Source organism: Pelobates fuscus, chromosome 3, assembly GCF_036172605.1.
Source record: "Pelobates fuscus isolate aPelFus1 chromosome 3, aPelFus1.pri, whole genome shotgun sequence".
Classification (NCBI taxonomy): Eukaryota; Metazoa; Chordata; class Amphibia; order Anura; family Pelobatidae; genus Pelobates; species Pelobates fuscus.
The window spans coordinates 250,524,793-250,537,611 of NC_086319.1; the positions used below are offsets into that span (position 1 = coordinate 250,524,793).

At 38.7% G+C, this 12,819-nt stretch overlaps 1 protein-coding gene across 9 annotated transcripts in view; it reads right to left on the reverse strand.

Annotated features, from left to right (window-relative positions):
- AHCYL2 (adenosylhomocysteinase like 2) overlaps positions 1 to 12,819 on the reverse strand; it is a 198,520-nt gene that overhangs the window by 124,520 nt on the left and 61,181 nt on the right. For 4 of the 9 annotated variants that reach the window (XR_010090444.1, XM_063448312.1, XM_063448317.1 and 1 more), the window contains exons 2-8: positions 11,672 to 11,783; positions 8,775 to 8,918; positions 7,090 to 7,190; positions 6,566 to 6,668; positions 4,600 to 4,694; positions 2,129 to 2,235; positions 1,040 to 1,156 (exon numbers count right to left, since the gene is read on the reverse strand). Coding sequence is in view for 8 of the 9 variants with exons in the window: in XM_063448312.1 (XP_063304382.1) it covers positions 1,040 to 1,156; positions 2,129 to 2,235; positions 4,600 to 4,694; positions 6,566 to 6,668; positions 7,090 to 7,190; positions 8,775 to 8,918; positions 11,672 to 11,783 (779 nt within the window). In the remaining variant the exon portion in view is untranslated. The remainder of the gene's footprint in view (positions 1 to 1,039; positions 1,157 to 2,128; positions 2,236 to 4,599; positions 4,695 to 6,565; positions 6,669 to 7,089; positions 7,191 to 8,774; positions 8,919 to 11,671; positions 11,784 to 12,819) is intronic. The other 5 variants (XM_063448313.1, XM_063448319.1, XM_063448320.1 and 2 more) reach the window with 3 other exon arrangements.

Below are 12,819 nucleotides of genomic sequence, written 5' to 3' on the forward strand. Positions count from 1 at the left end.
TCTCTCTCTCTCTCTCTCTCTCTCTCTCTCTCTCTCTCTCTCTCTCTCTCTCTCTCTCTCTCTATCTATCTATCTATCTATCTATCTCTATCTATCTATCTCTATCTATCTATCTCTATCTATCTATCTATCTCTATCTATCTATCTCTATCTATCTATCTCTATCTATCTATCTCTATCTATCTATCTCTATCTATCTATCTCTATCTATCTATCTCTATCTATCTATCTCTATCTATCTATCTATCTATCTCTATCTATCTATCTCTATCTATCTATCTCTATCTATCTATCTCTATCTATCTATCTCTATCTATCTATCTCTATCTATCTATCTCTATCTATCTATCTCTATCTATCTATCTCTATCTATCTATCTATCTATCTATCTATCTCTATCTATCTATTTTATGGAGTGATCACTTAAAGATTCAATAAATGGTCCTTATAAGAAAATAATTAAATTCATAAATGACCTTAAATCTACCTTAATGATGAACTGAAACTAGTTAAAATATAAATGTGTAGTGGCACATATTAAAGTGGCTGTTATCAGGCCAAACATTTTAATGTTTTTAATAACGGTGCAATGTGTGTTTTGAATTTCATTGAAATTATAGTGCTGTGAAAATAAAATCCTAAATGAAGATAGGTCCTACTTTGTCTTTTGATTAAGTCTGAAGTTGACAAAAGGTGTTACTTCTGCCGTTAAGTTTTATCAAGTCCTGTCACTTGTAACTTTTTATGGGGATCTGACTTCTTGTGAATTGCAAGACTGATCTCATGGGTTCCCCCATAGCCCTCAATGTTGTACTCTTGCATGTGACATCATGCACCAGAAGCTGAAGAAAGAAGATGGTGGTGTCCGTGGGGACAGCTTCGGGTATATATCTACATTCCACTGCATTTACAAAACCTAATCATTATTATTATGCCATCTAAACAAATATCTCCTACAACAAAATGTCCAAGCTAAGGCTTTTTATCCCAATTATTTTGCACTGTTACGTGAAACTTAATTTACAAATTGACACTTTACCCATCAAGAATAGATTCCCGGCAGCAGTACAAGTTGTCAAATTTTTGCTTGGTGACAGAGTCATTGACATTCATTGCAGGGACACATAACTTTCCGGCTTTTGATAACTGGTACAAACTGTTGGAAAAACAAAACATTTTTACTCAATGGTGTCACCAGTGTGGCATTTAAAAGGTACAAAGTCATAACAGTATGTTCTTCAGCGACCAGTGTGTAAAAGGTTCAAACAAGCTAGGCGTTACACTTTGGTTATAAATGAAAGAAACCGGCATATTCTAGGACTTTCACTAATATTTTTAAACACTGCCTCAAACATGCTTTCCTTTACAGTAGACTGAAAGTTGCCACTAGTGTGTTTTTGCTCCCCAGGATTTAACAGATACAGGCCATGTCAAAATGTGCACTCTGATTGGATGCTTGGTACTTTCAATCAAGTTGTGCATTTGTTTGTAGTCATAACTCTATGATGTATTAAATTACATTAAGGGGATAGCCAATATTTTACTCAGACATAAATCATTTACAACTTGAAATCTCCAAATTAGCAATATTGCACTCCTTTATGGACACAAACGGACACAAGATTTTAGCAATGCTGCAATGTGTAACTGTATTCAAGAATCAGATTGTTATTTTTAAGGGACACTGTAGACCCTTAAAGCATGTCAGCTTGCTCAAGTGCTTTATGTATGAAGAGTGTGTCCTTTATTTAAATTTTACAAAAAGGGGACATTTTAATAGGAATTGGCACTTATATAAATTAACCATGTGGATTGTGGATTTCTGTACTTTCGCCTAGTTATCAAAGTGAATTTGGTAGAAATTCCTTCTTTGATAAATATGCAAATTCTGTCATTTGTATGGCATTGGTATCTGTGAAGGGCAGAATTTAAACTATACGAGATGTCAACACTCATGAAAGTCACTGGATATCCCCTTGATCTGCCTTCACTACATATCAGATTTTCAAATCTGGTGATTTTCACAAAATGTTGCCAACCCTGAGTGCATATGGTCCTCATTAAGTAACCCTGTAAGTTTAGTGCAGCTTAATTTTACTGTGATATGAATGATGATCTCGCAACTTACCGATGCACACCAGTTACACTTTCTTCCACAATGCCCTTTATTTTCTTAAACATGTTGGGATACTTCTTGTAAATCCAGTGTGTGAGATCCCCACCATCATCTAAGATCTAAAACAAAAGATCAACGTTAAAACTTCAAGCAGCTAGAGGAGGCCATGTAAAGCAAAGGAAAATGTTCCAAGGTCCCCCCCACATTAAACTAGATGGCTCCATGAAAACACTTGTACATTATTACTACTGCTCAGTCACATGTTTCTAATTAAATATTCTAAGCACCAAAACAACTATAGCTTATAATGAGGCAGTTTGTGGGTATAGATCATGTCCCTGCAGAGTCATTGCACTCATTTAGGTAATTTTAGGAGTTCAACCCCTTTGTCTATGCAGCCCATGTCAAACATCCTTGTATGTGACTTGCACAGCCTTCCTACACACTTCCTGTAAAGTGAGGTCTAATGTTTAGACTTCCTTTATTGCACAGTCCAATTTAGAAATTCTTATCTCCTGCTCTGTAAATAGCCACTAGTAACACCTCTCCTGACTTTGACTTACACAGCCTCTATGGAAAAAACTGTTTCACTGCCAATCAGATATTACAGCACAGTGAGTTTACTGTAGACTTTTTATTCCCATGTTATGTTAATTTAACTTTAAATCACACATGAGGCTGCTATAGACTAACTCGCAATTAACAGAGCAGGAGATAAATTTTTAAACACACTGTGCAATTAAGGAAGGTAAAAATGAAGACTTATTTTTCAAGACGTGCGTAAGGAGAAGGAGTCTCAGCCAAGTGTGCATAAACAAAGTAATATAACTAACTCATCACAAATACTTTAAAGCAGCCCTGAAATATATGGGCAACGTAAGTCATCTACGGATTGGGCTTCTCCCCGGCTTCAGAGAAACTGCTATGCTTCACTGAGGGTTAATCCAGCCTCTAGTGACTGTCTCACTGACAGCCGCTAGAGGCGCTTCCGTGATTCTCACTGTGAAAATCAGTGAGAAGACGCTGGACGTCCACAGGAAAGCATTGCGTAATGCTTTCCTATGGGCGGTTTGAATGTGTGCGCGGCTCTTGCCACTTATGCGGATCTGACGTCAGCAGGGGAAGGGAGGGGAGGTCACCAGCGCCGAGGGAGCCCGGCGCTGGAGAAAGGCAAGTGGGTGAAGGGGGGGACCTAATGACCCTATAGTGTCAGGAAAACAAGCTTGTTTTCCTGGCACTATAGTGGTCCTTTTAAGCAAATATTAAAAAAAAAAAAGAAAAACAATTCCTCTTAGAAAGTTTTTCAAATTCCCTGACTTCAAAAAGCCTCTTTGGCAATTCATATTCTAATGGTGAGCTAGACTTTTATCACCTCACCCCCTTGCCAATAAAGATTACAAGTACACAGTTTACATCAAACAACATTTGACATTCACACAACTTTCTTCTCCTCTAACCCATCCAAGACCACAAATGGACTGTGGAAATTATGTGCAGCCACAGGGAAATGCAGTAAAGGTGTGTTTTTATTATTAACTATGCTGCAAAAAAAAAATAAAAAAAAGAATGTCATTATTAAGAGCAACCCATACTATAAAAAGGAAAAAGGTTATCAAAAATATAATCCTGATATATTTCTATCAGTCACTGCATCTGGTAACAAGCATACATTTAAAAATATAAATAATATGCAACAGTTATATATTATCTATATGATTTAGTGATGGAACAAAACTGGATGGAGCACAGGTGCAGCAATTTTTAAGTTCCTATTAATTATTCTAATGTATCTTCTCCCAGCAACAATCTCCTTCACTTTAAAAGGCAATTTAAGTCCACTTTTGTAACAGTTTTACCTTCAGTAGATATTTGCAAACATGAAGTATGAAATAAATTAAATTTAGAATCCACACATGCCAATACTGACCAAACTTAAAGGGATACTAGAGTCCCCAAAAACAACTTTAGCTTAATGCAGCAGTTTGTGTATAGATCATGCCCCTGCAGTCTCACTGCTCAATTGCATTTCTAGTCACACTTCTCTGCATATGACTTGCACAGTCTTCCTAAAAAGTTCCTGTAAAGTGAGATCTAATGTTTACACTTCCTTTATTACACACAGTGTTATATTTGGAATTTCTTATCTCCTGCTCTGTAAATAGCCTCCTAGACCCTGCAGCAGCCTCCTGTGTGTGATTAAAGTTCAATTTAGAGCAGTAGATAAAGACTTCTAAAGTAAGTTAACAACCGATTACAGGCGGTCAGTCACAGACTGGGAGGGCTGCATGGACAGAAACAACAGAAATGATCTATACATCAAAATTGCTAGTTTTATTTTATTTTTTTACTATGGTGTCCATTTAACATCACAACTTTTGAGCACACATGCTTTGATCTACTTTCATAGTGTAGCAGTATGTCATCTAATTTTTGCACACAAGTATTGTCACCATTAACAATACTTGCCACTTGGGGACACTTACCATATTAGGCTGCCAGCCTTCCACATTCACACAGCGGTCAATGCACCACCAGAAATCATCTTCTGACTCGCCCTTCCAAGAGAATACTGGGAATCCTTGGGGGTTAAAAAAGTGCAGATAAATGAATTGGTTCTGGGCACAACAGGTTCATTAATTACAATACAATTTTAATTAAAAAAAATGCACTAACACACTATCATAACATATCTCAAACAGTGCAATATAAACGATAAAACATGGATATATATATAAAATGTATTACATGCCTGACTTAAAAGTGCATGTTTGTGACAGATGAAATGAACATACATGAATTACACAGGACATCAATTCAATGCCTCTAGACTGTAAGCTCGTTTGAGCAGGGCCCTCATCTACCGATTGTTCCTGTGTCACTGTGTCACTGTGTAATTGTCTCATTTATTGTAAATTCCCCCCCTTCATATTATTGTAAAGCGCTGCAGAATTAATTGGTGCTATATAAATACCAAAAATAATAATTTATTTAATGTACTTGCGCATCGCTGGCGTTGCATATGTTAATGTCGTATGCAACTCCATCGATGCAGAATACTCAATGACTCAAAGCTCTGGCTGCATAAATGTCACATTTAGAACTACCCAGACTGCCAGCAAGCGCAGCCATCTGATTCCTCAATAGGTAATGACCACAAGCACCCTATAGCAAGCAGAGTGCTGGGACAGTTTAGGGGAATATTAATTTCTTTACCAGCCTGTGCATTCACGGCGTAACGCTACTTTAGGCAAATGCCTAATTTGACAAAGCAAAGCTTTACCTATGAATACATCTGAAACTGTTACCATTTTACAGTTCAGACACTTCATAGTGTCCAATATCGCTAACACAGACACTGTTCGCATAATAAGCAACATGATGAGCCCCACCACCCTGCAAAAAAATAAAATAAAAAATACAACTTTGAAAAGTTACTGCTAAAAATCCACGCAAGCAGCAGCACAGAACCATTCCCAGACCAGAAAGACTCAAATCAAGAGCGCCTCATTTTGTTCTATGGAGCAGGATATTAAACCATAAACATCTGTCCAGGGATTATAGGTTGTATTTCATATTCAGCAGCAGTTCCATTCATCAGATGTGATTACTGAACAAACAGATAGCAACAATGCAGCTGCTACCAGCCTACTGACAGGCTTGTTCTCAGTTTTGCTCATGCAGACAAAGATGCATTAGAAACCGAGCAAGACCCACATAGAATCGGCTCTTGTCAAAGCATGCCTGGAGAAAGATGCTGTCCAGGTATACAGGCACTTAAAGGGATTCTCCAGTGCCAGGAAAACAAACCCGTTCTCCGGGCATTAGAGGATCCTGGAGCACCCCCCTCCCTCACGTCGCTGAAGGGGTTAAAACCCCTTCAGACACTTACCAGTATCCAGCACCGATGTCCCACGGCACGGAGTCAGGCCCTGCCCACGCTCCTCTCCCGCGGGAGACCTAATATGCATGCGCGGCAATGGCCACGCACGCATTACACCTCTCCATAGGAAACGATTAATCAATGCTTGCCTGTGGGGACTGTGGCGATGCTGGAGGTCCTCATGCATCGACAGCCACTAAGAGGACTTAACCCTGCAAGGTAAATATTGCAGTTTATAAAAACTGCAATAACAACACTTGCAGGGTTAAGATTGATGGGAGTTGGCACACAGACCACTTCAATGAGCTGAAGTGGTCTGGGTACCTACAGTGTCCCTTTTAACTTCTTGAAACCTGAAAGTACTTAACACATTGGTGAACACTAGTGCAGTTGCTCTTTGATACTTTTGTGTCATTCTAAAATCTTGTTTACATATACATGTGTGGCGTATTCTGCTAAATATTGCTGGTCTGTCTCAAATACTGTAAAAAAAACACAAAAAAACAAAACAAACAAACAAAACTTAATTTTTCTAAAATCTCAGCTCAGTACTCATACACATTACCTACCGCTTTCTGCCAATGCAGCAGCTACTTCATTTAGAGTAGAGTAAATGTTGCACGCAGCCCATCTACACTGTGCTCCCAGGGCCCCCAAAGTTTCAATTAGAACCTGCAGAGGAAAAAAACAAAAAAAAACAAGGCATTGCTGTTAAAAGGAGTTTTAACGAACTCCAAAGATATAACTTTGCACTATACATAGATCAATACATCCAAATATTACATGAAAGGGGATAAACCATGACAACAGTGTGTTGTGCTTTTAGCCAGTACCAAATTGAAATCTTCTAAAACTGCACGAAAAGATAATTTTCTACAACATGTCTAACTCATGGTGTTTAGACCCAACAATATAGTTACAGTTGGTTTGGAACATGAGGGAAGAAACAAAACAAAAAAAAACCCAACAAACTCCACCCCCATACACAAATATCAGATATATGTAAAGCTGACCATCTAAGGTCCACATCCTCTTCAGACAATCAACACAAATCTTATCAATAGGTTACTATATCCAAAAATATTCTACGCACCGCGGTTTGTGCAGTTATGTGAGTACAACCCACAATTTTAGCACCAGACAGAGGTTTTTCTCCCTGTGCTCTCTTGCGTAGAGCCATCAATGCAGGCATCTCTGTTAGAAGATAAAGAAAACAAAATATAAAACGGTCACCATCGATCAAGAGGAAGACGACCAGTTTTGAATATTATGGTTAGGGCACAAATGTTCAATGTTTTACCATAATTATTCTCGCACATCAATGACTCATTGATAGGTTAGAAACCTGGGAGATGTGTATTGACTTCCTATTACTTGCCTACTGTATCCCAAAGACTATCTGGCAGAGGTGTTACCAACCAAGTTTATGTTAAAGGTTTTGGCATTCCTTGCCATTCCCTTCACATATAGTGATTTTATAGAACTGCAACTGGAGAGATAGTTGTAACCAACCAGAAAGTGCATGGAGTTTCACAGTGTGCATATATTTGCAGTGCAGCTCCATCTAGTGTGCAGCTCTTGTATGGATTTTTGTGTTCTTTAGAATTCCTGGCATTTTAAATAAGCACTATTTTTACCTGTATTTTTTTAAATTTATTTATTTTGGGGGACATACACTACAATACTCACCTACAGTAAAAATTACATTACACACTTGAACTGGTTCTTCAGATCATTAAAGCAGTATAGTAAGTGTGAATACTACTTGTTTGAAAGCCACAGGTGATCACAGATTTAAGCTACAGTGGAAATAATGCTGCACTATAGACATCTAGAGCTTATTGAAGACCAGCTTAAATGATCTAGTATGTACCAAACGTGTAACACGCGAATAATGCTCACGGCATATTCAAACTAGTAATCAAGCACAATGTTTTATGTAATAAACTAAAACAAAAAAAGACTTATTAAAAGAACACTCCTGCCCCCTAAAGCACGTCAGCTTGCTGAAGTGCTTTTGAGGTTAGCTGAAAGACCTTTGTCTTATTTTGTACAAGTGCTGTTTGTAAGAGAAATCAGCATTTTTATAAATATTCTTAGTTGCACACTATGGAATTCCAATTAGGCCGTTTGTAGTGTTTTCTCTTACTTGCCTTACTTGAACATTTATTCATAACAGAAGGTAATCCTTCTATTTGAGAAGCAGCTGAAACCAAAGTTTATGTATGAGAAGCATTTGATTAGCAAAGCATGCAGTTGCCATGCATGAGTCACAGGTCCACAATGCAACTCTAGTGCAAAAACTGTTTATATGGCAGTTAATTTGTGCATACATTTTAGCACATTGAAAGTGGACAAAATGTTTTTTCAATTATCAAGACTTTTTATTTTATTCTGCAATCACATACGTTGCAGCAACCTTCATGCAATTACTTTGAGGAGATCATCCTTGATAACTGCACCATAGACGACTAGAGTTGACTACAGGTTCACCTTATGTATTAATCTGTATACTTATAATTGAGGAAGCACACAATGCAAAAAAAAAAAAAAAGTACAATAATAATTTTGTAGGGAGATTTCTCTTGACTTACTTTGACTTACCTGCACTCTGGTGAAAATCTTCTGAATGCATGAACGGATCAGGAGCTACTGAGTCCAAAGGATAGGAAAGGACAAACTACCACAGGCTGGGAATTCAGACTCACAATGTTTTGTTACAAGTAGAAGGGGTTACCTGTCAATCATGTGAAAGGCATTTGTCCTAGCCTCAATTACCTTGCTCAGCGATTTCAATCTCTCGTCGCCCAAACTCCGCTTGCTTTATGTTCTTGACACAAAAGTCACCGCTGCCCTTGGAGTTCTTCTGTTGCTTGTCTCGGGGTGAAGTCTCATCGTCGGAGCTGTCTGTATAGGAAGCAGCTAGTGAAAGAGGATATAATCAGCAAAGCCAAAATGGTTTTGCCTGTAATTATACTGCATTAGGCAGTGTAGATACCAAGAGCCTTATAAAGGCAGTCAAGATACCACTGAGGAAGCCATTTGTGACTCTGCATGCTTTAACACATACAGGAAATTGTTATTCTTTGTAATATTAGTAAGACTTCCGTTTTTATGTGAATAACCAATTTTGTATCTCCTCCCCTCCCCCCCAACCGCAGTATTGATTTGATAATTGATTGTTGATGTGACCCAAAGTATTCTAAAATGTACACAGGTATCCAGACTGTCACTGTTTGCTACAGCATGCAAAGCAAGAATCAAGGTGCAGCAGGTCAGGTTATACAGTCTGCCAGCTGTGTGTTGCAAAATGTAATCTACACACTGTACTTGCAATTGTCGGAGACTATACAGATTGAAACCTGGATCCAGACTCTGCTGCAAGTTACCTGTAAGTCTAGGTTTATACAAAAATCATAAGTCATACGATAATATAATTATTCTTAATACTTGTTTTCTAGACTTGCAGTTTAGAGTGACTTTACCCAATACCTTTTCTAGAGCTTAGTACAGACCAAACAAAACTTGGAAAACATACAAAGGATAAATTGGCCATGTTTCGCTTTAGCGATAAAGACGGGAATATTACACAGAACATGACAGTAAATACAAACTAACAAATAAGACAGAAAATTGAAATTTGTTGGGACGTCTGTGCAGTGAGAGTAGTGGACAAACAGGTGAACCTCTACCATAGCATACATACTGACACTGATGGTAGCCATGGTGGCCACCGTAAAGGACATGTGGTGTGAATTCTGTACAAAGTCAGGTGATTATAAAATGCAAGTGACTCTTTGTCTTAAACAAATATTGAATGTTTACAAAATCCTTTTAAGTCTTTTTCCTCTTCAAAGGAAGGAGGGGGGGATGGAGGTGGTGGGGGTAGTACTTAACAGAAAATCAAGTTATCATAATTGAATTTGATCGCTGATACACTGAATACACAGTGTAATTGAAAGATGCATTGTACTTGCCAGCAGCAAATTTTTGCAGAGGTTAGGTAATAGGGGACTAGGCAGTGCATAAATATTTCTCTGAAGGTCAGATCTCAGCAGGGCCTTAAAGAAAGACCAGCCCAATCTGAAAATCCCTGTGAGACAGAAGACTGGTATTTTCTGGGCTGTATTCCCAAGTTGACTTAAAGCCATAGAAATCTGTGCTTAATAACAAGGAATGACATTGACCGAATATCTGCATGAGAATGAAGGGAGAAATCAGCCAGTTACAGCTGGATTTCTAGCAGGCACAAAAAAAGGCTGATCTTGTGACTTCAAATTGCTTTTAATGTTGGGAATTTGCCAAAACCTATTAAATTGAAAACACTCATTATTGACATTTTCTTATTAAAGGATGTAAGCATGCACCATTAATCTTCCAAATGAACCACCATCCGAGGACTACTGGATGTTCAAATATATCAACTAGGTCATAAACTTATGGTATCTATGCAATACCATTATAATTCTTCTCAATAATACTTCACGTCTATTACATTGTGTGAAATGTGGCCATGAACAGTAACTACTGAACAGTTTATTTTTATTTTTTTAAGATAGGGATGCGAACAAAAAATAATGCTTTTAAAGAAATAGGCTTTTAACCTCCAATTTTTGCTCAATTAGGCGAGGCACTGAATCCAAATAAAGAGGAGAACAGGGATGTATTCCTATCGCTATATTGTTCCTTTAAGGTGTTATTTGGACTTGTTGGAAGAGGCCTTTACTACTGCTCTATAAGTAGGATATGTGCTCTAGGTAACACTGACAAACGGAGTGTTAAGTAAATCAAATGTCATCACCATTCAAGCATGACAAAAAACACTTCAAAACACTTCCCTAGCCGCCACCACCACCACCACCATTTAGAATATGGAATCTATGCTTCCATATTACAATGATCAATGCTATCCAACCTGAATGGTGATGACCTAGTGTGCTAGGTACACTACCAGTTTGCAAAAAAAAAACAAAAAAAACAAAAAAACAACCCAAATGCATTCCAAAGCCTCAATGCACCATTCCATCAGACAAGAGTTGTACTGTGTGTGATTGGAGTGCCCCTTTAATATCCAGGCACACAACTTTCATTATAGGTTTAAAAAGGTTGCAAAACGTGATCTCCTGTATATCTGGTTTTAAAGCACAAGCAATGTCTTTCTTATGTAAAAATGTAGCCGAATTTCAAGCATGACTACAACTAAAGACATTTTGAATAAAAACAAGACATAATATCCCCATGCACTTCCCCAATTAAAAAAAAAAAAAAAAAAAAAAGCCCAATCGAACACAGTACCGTAAGGAAAATTACAACAAACTTACCTAAATGAACTATGCACAGGCTCTGGCATATTGCATCTATCTACCTGCTGTAGTGAAGGTTTACAGGTAGAGTAGAAGGCAATACACTCACATACCTTGAATTATACGTTAGCAAGAAATGTGGCGACCATAATGTATATATTATGTCGATGACACATTTTTACCAAGTCTGCAGGTGTCTGACACGTGTATATATATTCTCCAAGCACACAATGTGATAGTAATGAATATAAAGACACATATACCAAACTGCAGGGTGACGACATGTAACCACACATCATAAGGAGACAGTGATTTAGTGATTGTTATATCCACTTACCTCCACTCTACTGCTTAAAAGGATGGATTACTCACCAGAACTGTAGCTATCCGTTGATGACTGGGAAATGGATCGGGACAGAGAACGACGTCCAATCTTAGTAGGGCGCTTGTTAAACTCCCTTTTCTGGTCGGCAAACTGGATCTGCTATGAGAAACAAAAAACGAATAAACAGAGGAAAACAGCATGGTCCGTACTAAATAAACTCACATATTCAAGTTGTGAGGTTGTATTCCTGACCCTCTAGCGTTAAACCCGCCATTTAGGTGGCTTGCCCCTCCCACCTATACAAATATAAAATTCACCTTATTGCTAGTGCCGCACGGGTCTGCTGGCGCTGGCTCCGCCCCCTTTGTGACATCCTTGAAAAGGCCGTTTTGTAACCATCGGCACAGATCAATTAATGCATCTCTATGAGGAAAATTCAGCGTCCCCAGAGCGTGGGGATGCTGAACGGCGGGGATGCTGAACGGCAGGGCTGCCTACTGTGCAGTCCTGAGCTAGAAAGCCCCTCCAGTGGCCAACTAAGGAGTGGCCCCTTGGAGGTGTCCCTAGAGGCAATGTAAACACTGCATTTTCTCGGAAAAGGCAGTGTTTACATGAAAATGCCTGAAAGGAGCCGTTATACTCACCAGAACAATTACATTAAGCTGTAGTTGTTCAGGTGACTATAGTGTTCCTTTAACATAGTATCCATTTCATGTGTCTGTCCGATTCTTTATACTGGGACTGTCAACAACTCTGCACAAACATCATTAGATTATCACCAAACAATTAAAGGACCACTATAGGCACCCAGACTACTTCAGCTGAATGAAGTGGTCTGGGTGCCAAGTCCCTCTAGTCTTAACCCTGCAGCTGAAACCATAGCAGTTCCAGAGAAACTGCTCTGTTTCACTAAGGGTTAATCCAGCCTCTAGTGGCTGTCTCACTGACAGCCGCTAGAGGCGCTTCCGCAATTCTCACTGTGAAAATCACAGTGAGAAGACGGACATCCATAGGAAAACATTGAGTAATGCTTTCCTATGGGCTGCTTGAAGGCGCGCGCGGATCTGATGTCGGCAGGGGGTGGAGAGTTCCCCAACAGAGAGAGAGCTCGGCGCTGGAGAAAGGTAAGTTTTTATCCTCTCCAGCCCAGAGGGGGTGGGGACCTAATGACCCTATAGTGCCAGGAAAAATAGTG